We start from the raw sequence: 17,547 nt of genomic DNA on the forward strand, positions 1-17,547 counted from the left end.
TGAGGCAGAGACACAGGCAGAGGGAGAAGCAGGCTCCATGTAGGGAGCTCAACACAAGACTCAATACCAGGACCCCAGAATCACACCCTGGGCTGAAGGCAGGCGCTAAACCGCTGAGCCACCCAGGGATCTCCTACTTTTATTTTATTTTATTTTATTTATTTATTTTTTTAAAAATTTATTTATTTATTCATGAGAGACACAGATTGAGAGGAGAGGCAGAGACATAGGCAGAGGGAGAAGCAGGCTCCTCACAGGGAGTCCGATGCAGGACTCGATCCTGGATCCGGGGATCACGACCTGAGCCAAAGGCAGATGCCCAACCGACTGAGCCACCCAGGCACCCCTCAGTCCCCATTTTTAACGATGTTAAATCTGATTTTCTCTGCTTAAGTTTTTTAGTACACCTTATACAAAATACCTGATTTTCAAAGCTCTTTTTTAGTGAGAACTTTGATTTTAAACACTTTCTTCATTTATACCTGGAAGAAAGTTTGATTTAAATGATGCTTTATTTCAAAAATTTATTTAACACCTTGTAAGATTTGTATGTATTACCGATTTGAAGATCATGAAAATAGGAATCACATTTGTTATAGTCTTGATAATATAAATAAAATATTAAAACATTTTAAATACCTATAAAATAAATATCATGATTTTGTAGACTGAGATACAGCACTTAGACTTTTTAGTATTACTTTTAGTAAATGCGTATTTTGCCCCAATATTCTTCCCATCTTTGGAATTTTGTCTTTGGCAGTTATACTAATTCTAAATTAACTGTTTTCTTTGTATTTCGCAGCAAGTCTAGATATTTTTCACTGAGGATTTAGCTGAAACAATTTACTCTAGAACATTTTATTTTCTTATTTTTTTAAGATTTTATTTTTTTAAAGATTTTATTTATTCATGAGAGACACACAGAGAGAGAGAGACATAGGCAGAGGGAGAAGCAGGCTCCATGTAGGGAGCCTGATGTGGGACTCGATCCCAGGACCCTGGGATCACGTCCTGAGCTGGTCAGACACTCAACTGCTGAGCCACCCAGACATCCCAGAAGGTGAATTTTGTTTGTCAATATTAAAGTTGTTCAGAATTATATTTTGGGACCTCCCTTTTCCTTGTTTGCTTTGCTTAAATAATGTCACATCAGATGGACAGGTTTCCCATTGACTACCTACAAACCATATTATCATAGACAAATGAAGATGTGTGATTACAGTTTTACCTAGTTAGAGAAGTCTTGAGTCCTGGATTTTCTGCAGCAGTGCCAGTTATCTAAGAACCATGATCCCTTTAGACCTTGTGTTTGGAGAAACATGGTTACCATATTCTCTCAGTAACCATAAATTTACTACATTGGGAATATAGAATTTTCAGATTTCTTTCAGTCTGTTTTTTCAGTTTTAAACCATGGAGTAAATAAGTTGTCGGGGCAAATTTTAAAAAATGAACTGAGTATTAAGACTAGAAAGGAAGGGCAGCCTGGGTGGCTCAGCCGTTTAGTGCCACCTTCAGCCCAGGGCGTGATCCCGGGGTCCTGGGATTGAGTCCCATATTGGGTTTCCTGCGGGGAGCCTGCTTCTCCCTCTGCCTGTGTCTCTGCCTCTCTCTCTCTCTCTCTCTGTGTGTGTGTGTGTCTCTCATGAATAAATAAATAAAACTAAAAAAAAAAAACTAGAAAGGAAGGTAAAGTCAAATGGCATGTGAAAGATTTTTGACATTCACCCTTGGGGAGATAGAAACCTAGGAGAATGACCCCAGGCTTTAGAGTTTCACTCCTACTTCTTTCTGTTAGAAGGGAAGATGCTTCGAGACTCAAGTGAGAGGAAGTGGTAGTTTCTCTGATAGGAACAGCGGAGAGCTAAGGCCAGAGCCTCTGTTAGGGGAGAGGGATAAAGATACTCCCTCTTAGCCATTTTCCGTTTAAGGCTGTCCCAAATCTTTTTCCATTTAAAGAATCCTATATACTCTGACATGTAGGCCTGAGACAACTGACAGATAGAAAAGTAAGTATACAGCAGTATAGTAGAGATTGCATAGTAATAGTTTAGTTAACAAAAGATGTGTTCCAGAAATCCTTATGACCAGTAGTAGAAATTATATAGGAGGATTAGGGTTATTTGCTGGGATGTCACACCAGAGTAATATATTAAATTGAAATAGAAACTAAAATGATGCTGTATATTGAACAAAGTAATATATACATAGGAAGAAGGAAGGGCTATGGTTAGGGAAAGGGGAAGAGACAATTGTGTTTGAGATTTGGATGTGTAGTGAGACCAGAAGGAAGCCCCAGCTCTGCAGGTCCTTGCCAGGTATGATGGGTGCCTCAGCCCCTTCAGGCTAGTTTCGGACAGCCTCGTGTCACATGACCAAGGGGGAAAGATAACTCCTTTCCCCTCTCCTCGTAAGAACCAGACAAGTTTATCCTACTCTCTGTAGGGGCTATGCTTATAGAGACCCCGAGAAGTCCTGTTCTGGTACTTATCTGGTATATATCATTCTAGCATGATGTATGTAGAAAGGTATTTTGTGAGTCATCTGTATGCTGCTTTTTTCATAGACAAATCTAAGTTGTGCACAGCAGTATTTTACTTAGTTGACTGTTAGACTCTAGCGGAACATTACTTTGAGTTGTGGATTAAGCCAGAATTGCTCGAATTATTTTTGAAAATAAAGAGATGTCTTTGTTATTAAAGGAGCATTGTTTTAAGAATAGTTGTTAACCAGGGTAGTCCTATATACATGGTTGAGAAATTGTCCTATTTAACAATGTAGCTAGTACTGCTCAGTCTGTAGAGCAGTGAGTTAGGGCTTCCAAAACAAAGGCATTGAATTATTCCCCATCTCCAGTAATAATCTGTGGCATTTTCCCATTTATACTGTATAAAATCCACTTATTAAAAAGTCTTTTCTTTTGTGAAAGTATACCTAGGTCTGGAAGGTCAGTGGGTCACTTTCTTAACACCTAGTGAGGTGTCAGGAATCCAGAAAGGGACCCCATTAGGAGTGGGCAGTTTTGATTTAGGGCCAGACTGGGTGAAGAGACTGGAGTGGGCAGACAGCATAGGAGAGCACTGCGAAAGCAAGGTGGGAGAAGGCAAAATGGCAAACATGGCCTATCTCAGGGTTTACATAGAGTAGTATTTTTCAGCCGGTTTTTTTCTTTTCATTATTGCCCCTTAAAGAGAAAAATTGAATTTAAGTTAAATTTATTTAATAAGAGATTTAATTAATCTTCTTACATTAGCTAATCCAAGTAAATAACTTTAAGTTCTCCCTAATAAGAATTCAATACCAAAGAATAATTTTTTTTAGGAACGTTGAGCTTATAGAAGGGCTACAAACCATTTATTTGGGGGGTTTTCCTGCCCTAAGGATTGAGTTCCACCACTTTTCTGTGAGTTGGGTAATGTTTCCATTACAAATGCATGATCTGAATTTGAAAACTTAGTCTCGGACTATAAGCTGTATATCATAAGTAAGATATTTGCCAACCAACTCAGGACCTGAACTCCATTTATAATATTGTTTCTATGGAAATTATATTCTACATTCAAGAAGCTTATTACTAAAATGAACTTTTGGAAAATAAACCTATTTGTGAGTTTATGATTGTACTGGTTTTTAGTTATGTAGTGAAGACTTTCTGCAAAAGCTCAATATTCAGCTAAGTATTAAAGAAAGATGGCCATAGATTAGAAGAACTGGCTGGATATATATATATATATTTTAAGATTTTATTTATTCACTAGAGACACAGAGATAGAGAGGCAGAGGCACAGGCAGAGGGAGAAGCAGGCTCCGTGCAGGGAGCCTGACGTGGGACCCCATCCCTGGTCTCCAGGATTAGGCCCTGGGCTGAAGGTGGCGCTAAACCTCTGAGCCACCCGGGCTGCCCCTGGCTGGATTTTTTAAGCAGGAGGAAGATTCAATATCTCAGACTCAGTCTGTATACTCAATCTTTAACATGAGATGTCTTTTAATGTATTTACCAATCATGAAAAAATTCCCTTTAAATTTTTTTAGGTAGGGGATCCCTGGGTGGCGCAGCGGTTTGGCGCTTGCCTTTGGCCCAGGGCGCGATCCTGGAGACCCGGGATCGAATCCCACGTCAGGCTCCCGGTGCATGGAACCTGCTTCTCCCTCTGCCTATGTCTCTGCCTCTCTCTCTCTCACTGTGTGACTATCATAAATAAATAAAAAATTAAAAAAAATTTTTTTAGGTATAGTTTTTAAAAACTAAAGAGAACTTTAGCCATTACTTTCAACTTCTTTGAACATATTTTTACTTCTTTTAGTGATCTAGTAATCTCAAGATCTTTGCAAGCATTAAAATATTCAAGATACATCTAAAAAATTTTTTTTCCCTAAAAATTTGTGTGTGTGTGTGTGAGAGAGAAAGACAGACAGCAGGCACATACGTGTGTACAGGTACAAGGAGGAGGGGCAGGGGGAGAAAGAGAGAATCTCAAGCAGACTCCCTATTAAGCGTGGAACCCAACTGGGGGCTCAGGGCCCAGTCCCATGACTCTGAGATCATGACCTGAGCTGAAGCCAAGAATCAGACACTTACTGACTGTGCAACCCAGGTGCCCCTCAAGATATATTTTTATGTGGATTTCTCCTTTGCTGCTTTGAGTATATCCTCTGGGATAATTGAGTGCTACCAAATGCTTCACTGTGACAAGTACTGTGGTTGTATTATCACATTTATCCTCCCGACCCCAGGAGCTCAGTACTGTTATTCCATTTTGGGGAGATGAGCGTTAACTTTCTCAGATTTTGCTGAGAAATCTCATTCTGTTCATGTTGTCGTTGTACCTCCTTGTCCCAGGCCCTTGTACAGGGCTTTGGCAGTTACTTAGTGTGCCAGCAGTTTGCATCTGTTGCCACCATAAGCATTTAATTTGAACAGCCTTCTTAAGCCATACATTTATGCTGATGTCATGTTAGCTCTTCTCTACTGTGACATGGGCCTTTGAGATCATTTCTAGGGCTCTCTGTTTTGGGAGAAGATAGACTGTTTGTCATATAATAACAGAGATTCTGTTGCAAAGAAAAGAAATATAATCTATCATTTCTATATAACTCTGAGAGCCAAAAGAGCCTAATGCTGAAGTGTAACTTGGAGAAAATATTTTAATCTCCTTTTGCATTTGCTTGTTTTGGTGTATACTTACTTTTTATTGCTGCTTACCAATATGTTGTCATAATCAGCCTATCCTCAGATGTTCTAAGTCTTTGTTAGCTACTACTTTCCCATGTATTGATTACTTAGGTTTAGTTAGAAAATTTTTTTATATCTTTGTGAATTAAGTTTTTTTGTTAAGATATAATTTAGTATAGTGAAATTTACATTTTTGTAGTATAAAGTTTTGAGAGTTTTGATGAACACAAACAGTTGTGTAAGTAACCACAACCACAAAGATGTAGAATAGTTCTATCACCATCCAACCCCATATTCCTTTGTGCTTCTTTGTAGTCCTCCTCCTTTTCTCTGACAATCACTGGTCAGTTTTCTGCCCTTATTATTTTGTTTTTACCAGAGTGTCCTATGTATGGAGTTACCATAGCCTTTGAGCTGGCTTCTTTCACTGAATGGAATATCTTTGAGATTTGTCCATGTTGCATGATCCTTTTTATTGCTGAGTACTGTTCCATTGTATAGATGTGTCATAATTGAGTTTGTTCATTCTTTCTCCATCTGAGGAACATTTATTTGGGCTGTTTCTAGTTTTAACAGTTTTGAATGAAGTTACTGGTTATATTCACATACAGGGTTATATGTGAATATATTTTTTCTTTTCATCTGGATTGTTACCTAGGAGTAAGATTGCTGAGTAGGATGGTAGATGTGATTTTAATTTAAGAAACAAACAAATGTTTGTACCAATTTGCATTACTACCAGTAGTGACTGAGAGCCCTTGTTGCTTTGCATCTTTACAGGTGTTGTCAGTTTTTTTTAAAAGTCATTTTGATAGGTATGTAGGGATATCTTGTGATTTATTTGGCTTTACCTAATGACTGATGATACTGAGCATCTTGTCATGTGCTTATTTGCCATCCTTATAATATTGGTGAAATGTATGTTCAAAACTTTCCCCATTTTTTAAATTATGTAATTATTGAGTTGTACAAGTTTTAAGTATATGTATATTTCTCATATAAATCTTTTATGAGTAAATGACTTACAAATGTTTCATCAAAGTTTGTGTCTTGTGGGGTGCCTGGGTGGCTCAGTTGTTGAGTGTCTGCCTCGGCGTGATCCTGGGGTCCTGGGATCGAGTTTTGCATCAGGCTTCCTGCATGGAGCCTGCTTTTCCCTCTGCCTGTGTCTCTGCCCCCCTCTCTCTGTGTGTCTCTCATGAATAAATAAATAAACTCTTAAAAAAAAAAAGTATGTGTCTTGTATTTTTGTTCTCTTGATAGTGTTTTGAAGAGCAGAAGCTTTTTAATTTCAATTTATCATTTTTTCTTTTATGGATCACACTTTTGGTGTTGTAGCTAAGAAATTTTTGTCTAAGCTAAGGCCACAAGGTTTTAGGTCTACAATCTATTTTGAGTTAATTTTTGTGTATGGTACAAGGTTCCTTTTTTTTTTTTTTCCCATATGAGAGTCCAGTTGTTCCAGCACCATTCTTTAAAAAGACTCTTTTCTTCATTTAATTGCATTTGCACCTTGTTGGAACTCTACCCCTCCCTCCTCCCGCCATTACCCCTTTGACTGCTCTGGATCACATCACTCTGTTCCTTCAAAACATTGACCACACTCTGCTTTCTTTCTTTAGCTGCCTCCTCTCCACTAAGCTCTTAGAAAGGAGGAACTTATTTTTTATGGGACTGAGGATGGAAAGGGTATCCAGGCAGAGGGAATGATAGTTGTAAAGTGCCTGAGGGGGTGGAGCTTTGGCATGTCTGAAAACATGTCCAAAGGGAGGGCATCAAAATCAAGATGAAGCTGGAGAGAGGGATAGATGGTGGTCAAATCCTGCAGGGCCAGAGAGAGGCCATAGTACCAAAGGAGAGTATGGCCCGGGGCAAAAGGATTACCCTAGAGAAGAAACAGGGCATCCTCACATATGATACTCCTCTTTATCAGTGTGGATAAAAAAGGAATAATACAAATTTCGTTTATTTATTGCCTTTGTCTTGTTCCACAGCTCCCTAGAGAGTTCCACCCACTGCTCTTCTTGGGTTAAGATGGATGAAGCCTTCCTTAGGATTTGTTATTTTAGTCAAAATGTAATAATATTTTAAAATTTTACATGTGATCAAACTTCTCCCAGAGGGGATCTGTGGAAGCTGTGTTTCAAGGCTTCCTGTCATTAATGGACACCCTTTGTAGTATGAAACTTGGAGGTGTCATAGTTGACCATTTTACTCCTCCAGTAGTCCTCTTGACACATCCAGATCATTCTCCTCTCCTCCGTAAATATTCTCCATTTTGACTCTCAGCTATCCTCAGGTGTGCTCACACCTGTCTTTGTTACCTTCTTCTCCCTCTATGCTTGATGGTGTACCTACTGGCTCCATGTGATCTCCAGTATTAAACGTCTGGTAATTATGGTGACTTCAGTTTCCACATAGATTATCCTTTCAGTACCTTGCCTTTCAGTTTTTGGCCTCTTCTTCAATGATCTTACGTTCAGTCCCCTGCTTTCACCTCTCCTTGTGGTTAAAAACCTTGACCTTGTTATGACCAGTAAATGCAGCCCCTCCAGGCATTCTACTCTAACCATACCTGTTTGGTTGTGGAGTTTGCCTGGTTACTCCCCTGGGTACCAAGTCCCACAATTCTTTGACCCGATCTGCTGCTCCTACTACCTTTTCCCTTCCTTCATATCCCCCATGCCCTCTCCTCTTTTTGCCCAGCTGTTAAGTCCTTCCTCATAACATGTATAGTCATTTCCTTGCCTCAGTTCCTTTCTTTGCTTCATCATTCTCCCCTGGCAAAAACCACACACACTATCCCTAGACTTCACTCTCCTTACAGCTGAATGAGATTGAGGGAAATCATGCTGAGTGGTCTCACTTAAACATCATGACCACTGAACTCTGGAGGCCTTGGTGCTGCCTGAAAATTGTACTGCATTTTCTTCATTAAATTATTTGCCCTCTAATTCTTCTAGATCAAGAGTTGGCAAACATTTTCTTTAAAGGGTCAAACAGTAACTATTTTCAGCTTTCTAAGCCAGATATTTTTTGTCACACCTCTGCAGTTCTGCTGTTGTGGCCTGAAAACAACCACACACAATACATAAAACAATGATAGTGACATACTCTCTCCCCGCCAAAAGGCTTTCTTTACATCTTCCAGGATTCCACACATTTCTGGATTTCTTTCACTCTCTTTGGCTGATCCTTCTCCATCACTTAGATTCCTTGCTCCTCATTTTCCCAAACTTTAACTGTTGGAATTCCCTAAGGGGTCAATTCTGTGATCCTTTTTCTTTTCTAAATACCTTTGTTCTGTGGGTGATTTCATCTCTTCCCACAGCATTGATTACTAGCCATGCCCTGATGACTTCAGCATGTTTATCTGTGATCCAGAGATGCCTGCACTCTCATTTTGTCTATTCAGCTACCTACCTAGAACCTTCACTTAAGTGTCTAAAACGTATTTCCAATTTATTATGTTCCAAAAAGAACTCTGATCTTCCCCAGTCCTTCTCATTCTGTTGTCTTCCCAATTCTAGTAAATGTTGCTCAAGTCAAAAACTTTAAAACCATCTCCTCACATCTTATATTGAACTTTCAGCAAATCCTATTGCTTCTGCTTTTGAGGTAGATCCAGAATTTAACCACATTTTACCTCTTCCACCAGTAGCATTCTGCCATTATCTTTTTTCCTGGATTAACACAGTTAGGATCTTAACCAGTCTGTTTCTGTCTTGCCATTCTTCAGTCTACTTTCAACATAATAGCTGAAGCAAACTTTTTAATGCAAAAAGAAATATCTCTCGTATGCTAAAAAACCCTTCAAAACCAGTCCTTACATAATTTGGCACTTCATTTCTCTCTGACTGCTCTGCATCTCCCTTCCAGCCCTCCAGCCACCAGCCAGGTTGGCCTCCTTGCTGTTCCTCATACACAAGAGCAACACTTGCCTTAGGATCTTTGAAATGGTTAATTCTCTCCGTTTGGAATATGCTTCCTCCACATAGCCTCTGGACCTGCTCTGCTCCCTTAACTCCTTGAGGTCGAGACTATCACCTTTCTAGTTAGGCCTTCCCTAACCACCCTGTTCAAAATGGCAACTCCTTGGGGCACCTGGCTGGCTCAGTCAGTAGAGCATAAAACTCTTGATCTTAGGGTTATGAGTTCAAGTCCCATGTTGGGTGTAGAGATTACATAAAAAAATAAGATCTTTAAAAACAAAACCAAAATGGCACCTCCTCTCCTGTACCACCTTCACATTTCCTGTTGCCTTCTCTTGCCTTATTTTTCTTTATTGCATGTGTTATTCTCTATTATCACAGCATATGCTTTATGCCTGTCTTCCCCTAACTAGAATGGAAGCTTCCTGGTAACCAGGACTTTTTTCTGTTTTGTTAAGTTATCCTTCCCCTGTACCTAGGACATTTCCTGGAACATAGTAGTCACTCAATACATATCTGTTGAACAGATGCATTTTTACAGATATTTGAAAAATACTTATATTCTTCTTTTAGCCTTTGTTAAATTTTTTTTTTTAGCCTTTGTTAAATTCACATAGGTAATAATATTGATATCAAGAAAAAAAGGTACAACTTTACATTTATGAAAGAAACCATAAAGAAAAGGATTGATAGATTGGACTATTTGAAAATTGAAAAGGCCAATGACAAATCAGGAAAAGATATTTGTAATACCCATGACAAGCACAGAGTTATATCTAACAGCTTTTGTTAAGAGAAGCCAAAACAGGATACCCTGATGGGCAGATGGGGGGAAAACATGAACTGATGGTTTATGAAAATATGCTGAAAAAAATGTTTAAAATACTGGACATCAAATTAAGATGCCAGTGTTTGTGTATCAAATTGACAAACACTTAAAAAGTGTTAATACCCTGTATTGATGACTATATAATGAAATGAACATACACATTTTGCTTTTGTTTTTTGGGTTTTTTTTTTTTTTTGAACAGACTGATTTTGGAAATGTAAGCAGGTAGAGCCTTTTATTTTATTTTATTTATTTTCTTTGTAAATTTATTTTTTATTGGTGTTCAATTTGCCAACATATAGATACAGCCTTTTAAAGGGGCAGTTTGGCAATATGTTCATACCTTTGACCAGTGACTCTATATTTTAGGAATTTATCATGAGGAAATTATTAAATGTATGAGATGACTAATGCTTATACAGGTATGTCCCTTTGGATCCTCCAGGAAGCAGATGGTGAAGTTAAGAGTGTTAGAGGTAGATTAGGGGTAGTATAGGTAGGGAGTGGAGGTAATGCCTGTGAAAGAGAGGGGGAGGAAGCAGGACTGGAAAGGAAAAGCCTTCAGGCTCTGATGCAGTTGGAGACAGTTATGAAAGGAAAGTAGCTGGGAAGCTAGAACCTGGTGGAGAGAGCCTCAGAGGCCATGTGGGTCTGGTAGAGCCTGGGCCAACCCAGTAGAGAGCTCTCTGACTGCCTGTTAGGGCTGCCTACCTAGCACAGAAGGGGCGAAGCCCTGACGCCCTCACTGCTCAGTCCTGCACTAGGGGCTGCCAGGGAGGAGTGGTCTTGGGTGGAATACTGTACAGATGGTGAAGGCTCTGCAGCTGAAGGCTGTCAACTGCATTCTTTGTAATTTGTAACCAAAGGGCAAGTTCTTGCTAGAAGGGAGATCCAAGTAGCATACCACAAAAGGGATGTTTGTTTGCAGTGTTATTAAAAAAATGACACAATTAGAAATGGTCTTTTATCCTATAATAAACATAAAATCCTTCCATTTCTAATTGGAGGAAAATAATTTCAAAATAAGATTGCGTTTAATGGAAGCCTGCTTCCGTTACAGTAAGCTTTTGTTAAGCTTTAAGCTTGATACCCCAAACTCTTTATTACATGAACCACTATCAAGAATTTCCATGTCTTGATCTTTTGAGGCTGAATATTAGACTTTGTAGTTATCCTCTAACTTTTTTATTTAATAGAGATGATGGTGACATTGAGGTGATATTTTGATGAGACTTGGACTACCCCAGGCTGAACTAAACAGAGACTGCACTGGGGGAGATCCAGGCAAGACACGCACAGTCTTACTGGTTTCAGTTGAATTCTTTCTTTTTCCCCTGGGTTGTAATTAAGCATCCACTTCTAGAATTAGGTAATGTTATTACCTGTTTGTAGGAAAATTTTAGATCAGCAGTCTTTTTTTTTTTTTAAGATTTTATTTATTCATGAGAGACACACAGAGAAGAGGCAGAGACACAGGCAGAGGGAGAAGCAGGCTCCCCACAGGAAGTCCGATATGGGACTCCATCCCAGGACCCCAGGATCATGCCTTGAGCCAAAGGCAGACCCTCAACTGCTGAGCCACCCAGGCGTCCCTAGATCAGCACTCTTAAGTTTATTTTAAAGTTTCCTTAACCTGAAGATTTAATAAAATGATTTTATTTTTATTTATTTATTTATTTTTAATAAAATGATTTTAAATAACGAATTTGTGGAATCTTTCAAAGTACTATTTTAAACCAAAGAACTCTGTCTTCTTGAAACCCATGAAATAGGCTAATTATTTTGACTACCCTCTGCTTTTCATTCTTTTTTTTTTTTTTTTTTTCCCTAAAGAACCCCAGGAAACACCAGGGAACAATTTGAAAATTTTGGTTCTATTTCTTGGGTTAATTTTATAAAGAAAAAAATTGTGGGACAGAAAAGTTAAAATGAAGCTATGGTAAAGCTAAGTCACTTTTCTGTTTCTCTAAGGCTCATTGTTATAGCTACAGAGAGGGGCAGTTTCAAGAATGTTTACAAGTAAGGAAACTTGTTATCTGAGGTCCTACTGTGAAAAAATCACCAAATGTTTCCCCATAATTGGCTGATAGGAAAAAGGTCATCTACTATATGTCTACCAAAGGATCCCAGAACAAATTGTGTGCTCCCCCTGTTGTATTGCACATACTCCCAAACTGAAATTTTGAAGAAGGTAAGAGCGCCCAGTCTTCCTCCAGCTACTCCAAAATGTTCTGGCACTTTTTTATTCTATGATTCATTATAAATTACAAGTTAAATAATATGTGTTAGAGTTTGTCAGGAGTTAAAGGTACTGTATGCCTTTTTTCCTTCTAGATTGTGTATAGATTTAAATATATATGTGTTTGTGTGTGATGTGTATATGTATTTAAAATGAAAACCGTAGAAAAAGCAAACTACATAATCTAGTGTAGGTGGCGATTTTGTTAGTTTTTCTTGGAATGAGAGTGGTCAATGAGTTTGTATTTCTCTGAGATAAGTTCTTAAGATAAAGGGCTCTGTCTTACTCCCCCTGAGACCTCATTACCCAGCACAGTGATTTGCACATAGTAAGCGATCATTGATATTGCAGACTAGAATTCCACTTCCAATTTGTTTATTTTATTTTATTTTATTTTTTTACTTATTTACGATAGTCATACAGAGAGAGAGAGAGGCAGAGACACAGGCGGAGGGAGAAGCAGGCTCTATGCACCGGGAGCCTGACGTGGGATTCGATCCCGGGTCTCCAGGATTGCGCCCTGGGCCAAAGGCAGGCGCCAAACCGCTGCGCCACCCAGGGATCCCTAATTTGTCTTTTTTTAATTTAGGGTTTGCCACTAGAGGAACTTGCTCAGCTATTGTCCCCTTGTTATTTTACCTTCAAAAATGTCTTGTTAATTTGTTAAAAACTTTATTCTAAAAGTTTGGAAATTCAACTAGTCAGGTAGTAGCAGTGGAAAAATTAAAAACTATTTTTAATACTTTTATGTGACTCATTCATACTTCCTGATCAAAACATTTATCCACAGAGATATTAAGTAGCTTTTTTTGGGCAGGTATTCAAAAATATATGAAATGAACAATTGTAAGCAGATCTTTGAAATGAACTTACATAAATGACAGAAATACAACCTAGGTTTTATTAGTCAAAATTTAATGATGAACTAGTATAAAACCTATCCTGTTTTTTAAGCAAATTTTACTTATCAACCACACTGCTTACTGAGCAAGTATTTAACAAAAATATGCTAGTCATTATATAAAAACCACGGAGCTACTTTCTCACCATAATTTTTTGACATCAGAAAGTAGCACTGAGCATGAGATGTTCTATTCTCTTACTTAGTTTATCTAAGGCAAGGCTGTGAACAGGGCCCCCAGACAGTTATTTTCTGTGGCACTTACTTGCCTTTACCAACAGGTCAGATTCTTGAGATGGACACTTCAGAATTCCTCAGTGAGCTACTCATCTGTTTTCCCTAATGTGTTTCTCTACCTCATTCATAAGCTCATTCATTACTGCCCAGGAGAGCAATGAACTCCCCCTCCCCCCACCAAACTCTTATATTCACTATTTACTTTTTCCAAATACTAAATTCTACCTCCCTCTTGTGGCTCAGGGATTTTTCTTTTTCTACCCTAAATGCCACCTTCTCTCTTGCTATATATGCCACTTTCCTGACTCATTGCAATATCATTGTCTTCTCTGAAAACTGTTCTGGCTTTTAATGATCTCTTTTTCTTCATCTCCGTAAGTACCACTGCTCTTTTCCCTCTGCTATCACTTTTCTTTTTTCTTTTCTGGTTTTTGTTGTTTTTCTTTTTTTCTTTTTTCTTTTTTTCCAGCTACTTCTGCTAGTTGGTGAGACTTATTGTTTGTGGGTTTATTTATTTATTTTTTATTGAAGTTCGATTTGCCAACATATAGTATAACACCCAGTCCTCATCCCATCAAGTGTCCTCCTCAGTGCCCATCACCCAGTCAGTCACCCCATCCTCCCACCCGCCTCCCCTTCCACTACCCCTTGTTCGTTTCCCAGAGTTAGGAGTCTCTCATGTTTTGTCACCCTCTCTGATTTTTCCCACTCATTTTCTCTCCTTTCCCTTATAATCCCTTTCATTATTTCTTATATTACCCATATGAGTGAAACCAGAGGATGATTGTCCTCCTCCGATTGATGTTCTGGCATAGGAGAGGGACCTGAGCTACTGCATGCATGCTGCACAATGACTAGGGGCAAGGGAGCTGCCTGAAGGGAGGAAGATGAAGCACATATAGTTAAAAAACAAAACCTTAAGCCTATTTGATGTACATTGTGTCATTATGTATTTTTCACTTTTTTAAATTGTGAAAATACAGCCTGTACCTAAGTGTTAATCCTAAGGACATCTTCCAACTGACGAGTCATTTCATGTTGGAACAATGTGTTCAGGGTAGCCCCGGGGGCGCAGCGGTTTAGCGCCGCCTGCAGCCCAGCGTGTGATCCTGGAGACCTGGGATCAAGTCCCACATCGGGCTCCTTGCGTGGAGCCTGCTTCTCCCTCTGCCTGTGTCTGTGCCTTTCTCTCTCTCTGTTTCTCATGAATAAATAATAAATAAATAAATAAATAAATAAATAAATAAATAATAAATAAATCTTAAAAAAAAAAGGAACAGTGTGTTCAGTTAGCTACTCAGGATTTGGAAACACTCTCTCTCTCTCTCTCTCTCTCTCTTCTATATATATATATATATATATATATATATATATATATATATATATATATCAATTAAGTCACAAGGCCAGCTTCAAAAGATTATATTACCCAGAACATACAGAGAGAGGTTGTTGTCAGCATTCTGTAAAATCCGGGCATGATACATACCTGTGTATCTGTGACATTGCATCGCAATCCATGTGTGTGTATGGTTGGGGGCACTTTAGGGTGCCAAAACACTCTTCTTTTGGTGCAGTAGTAAGGTTCTCCCTTTCATCGTACATGTGATCAAAGCTGTTCATTGCAGCATAGTTTATTATAATTAAAGACTAGGGACTGCTTAAATAAAAATAGAGATCCACATATATTGTTGTATATAAAACAGAATGCTGTACTACCAAAGGAATGAAGTAGATCTGTGTAATAGTGAAGCAGTCTCCAATGAGAGATTAAGGGGAGAAAACACAATACAGAGAAAGAGGCGACTACCATTTGTATAAATTCAGACACCTGCACACTCACAGGTACTCATACATGCATGATCTGACTCTGGGAGGATATGTAGGTCTGCTGAGGTACTAGTAAATCAAGGGTAGGAAAGGAACTTATTTTGCATTATTTTCTTACTGGCACTGTTTACATTTTTCTTACTACATCCATATTAATACTACTTTTTTTAAAAATGCCACATTTCCTTAGTATTTGTGTTACACTAAAAAGTATCAGTTTTTGAGGCAGGATCGCTTTGAAATTACCACTTCTCTTGTTCTTGTCTTCCTTCATTCCTCACTATTGCAAACATTCCCTTGGCTATTCAGGGTCTTTTCTGGTTCCACTGTAAATTTAGTCTTTTAAATAAAAGTAATGTTCTTTGTCTTCTTGGATGTAAAAGAGACTTTACTCTTTTACAGTATTTTTGCATATGTGGGTAAGTATATTGATATGTTATATGTTGAATATTATATTTACTTTTGCATATATTTATCCATCAAGAAAACCATGGTGTTAAGCATGAGTAAGTTGTATAGATTGCAAGTCAAAACTTGGTGTTAATGATAATACTGGAATTCCTTTTAATATAGACATATTATTTAGATATAGGATTTTTTGGAGTAATATCTTTTAATTTTATTTTTCAGCTCTTTCAGTCTCACATGCCAACAAAAACAACTTGTCTGTCCTCACAAGTATCTGATGATGAACAGAAAGTGAGTATATCTTTTAAATAGATCTGTAATGTACTTTACACCCCTCTAGGATTTTAAAATAACTATTCAGAGACCCGACAGACTTTTGTTTGTATCTTGAATGTAAATTAACTTTGATGTTGATTGAAATTACAAATCAATAATGGATTGAATAATCACTAAGTGTTTACGGTGTCTCTTTCCTATGGGACATAAAGCAAATTAATACTTTAACTGCTCCCACAGCATTGAGTAGGATGACTAGCACTGCTTTTGCTGGGCATGCTTGCAGAACTTGGTGGATGGAGAGAATTCCTTTAATGACAGAGTGTAGGAAGTCCCTGAATGGCGCTGTCAGATGCCTTCCTGAGCGTGAGATCAGCCCTTAATGGTTTTTCTAAGTGTGGCTGCATAGGATGGAGGTTTTGGTAACTCATGTTAAAACTTACATTTTAAAGGGGAGTGAATTTAACTTGATGAAAAAGATGAGATGATGATTCTTTTTTTATTTTTTTCATTTTTTGATGATTCTTTAAATAGAAAATTGCAAATATAAGCATGGGTAATTTGGTAAGATGAAATAATTTTCTTTAGTTCTATGCCCATTAGGCCTCTTGTTTTTCCCTCTTCCTTCACACATGCTAAGGGCCCCACTGTTTTGATAAATTGTAGTTTGACCACCAAACTACCATCCTTTTTATCTTTTTTCTCTCATTGGTAATAATAGCCTGCCCTATCTTTATTTTATCACCTTGCAGACCTTTGGTATGACTCTTTATCTGCCTTCTAACACATTGCTTTGCTGAAAACTGCTGTCACAGTCACTAGTAATCCACTGAATGGTCATTGTTTAGTCCTCATTTTCTCTAGCCCCTCTTCTTCATTAAATTATGGTGACCACCACCACATTTTTAAAAAAGCCTTTTTTATTTCCATGATATTGAAATCTTACAGCTTTAGAACTAGAAGGGATTCTGTATGCTGTTTAGTTCAGCTTTTAGCTGATAAGCATGTGCTTATCAGGTAAAAACTCTGACATGTATTACTCTAATCTTCTTGAATACCTTCATGACTGGGAAGCATAGTGTTTCTTCACTTTCTTAATAATAAACACAAGACTAAAAGGGATTCAAAGAGTAGAAAAGAGAATATAATGTACTAGTTTTCTGTTGCCCCATAACAAATTGCCATGAATTTAGCTTCTTAAAATAACACCTCTTTATTAGCTCATAGTGCTGTAGGTTGTTAGAAAGCCACGCCAACATAGCTGGCTTCTCTGCTCAGGGCCTCACTCAGGATGTTGGCTAGCTGGGTTCTTATTTGAAGCTCCCCTTCCAAACTCTTTCAGGCTGTTGGCAGGATTCAGTTTCTTGCTGTCTGGTTGCTATCAGCTCCTAAAGAGCATTCTTATGTCCTTGCCATATAACTCTCTGTTGTCCATACAACAGGGGAGAACCCCATGTCAGATCCCCTTCAGGCTTCACATCTCTTTCACCTGGAAGTTCTCAGTCCTTTTTAAGGGCTCACCTACCCACCGCGGATAATCTCCCTTTCTTAGGTTAACTGATCTGGAACCTTAATTACATCTGTAAAATCCCTTCATAGCAGTACTTAGTGTTTGAAAAAAAACAGAAGGTGTGGGTACACCAGGGACTGTATTAGAATTCTACCCATCATATAAATAAAAAGTGAATCTTTCTCACCTCCACCTCCAAGACCATTCCT

General features: G+C 38.3%; 1 protein-coding gene across 1 annotated transcript in view; it reads left to right on the top strand.

The window, feature by feature from the left end:
• The window catches only part of SEPTIN10 (septin 10), a 52,504-nt gene that overhangs the window by 2,519 nt on the left and 32,438 nt on the right, over positions 1-17,547 (top strand). Inside the window, exon 2 of the mRNA XM_055328886.1 lies at positions 15,775-15,843. Coding sequence (XP_055184861.1) covers positions 15,775-15,843 — 69 coding nt within the window. The remainder of the gene's footprint in view (positions 1-15,774; positions 15,844-17,547) is intronic.

This window comes from Nyctereutes procyonoides, unplaced genomic scaffold (assembly GCF_905146905.1).
Source record: "Nyctereutes procyonoides isolate TBG_1078 unplaced genomic scaffold, NYPRO_anot_genome, whole genome shotgun sequence".
Lineage (NCBI taxonomy): Eukaryota > Metazoa > Chordata > Mammalia > Carnivora > Canidae > Nyctereutes > Nyctereutes procyonoides.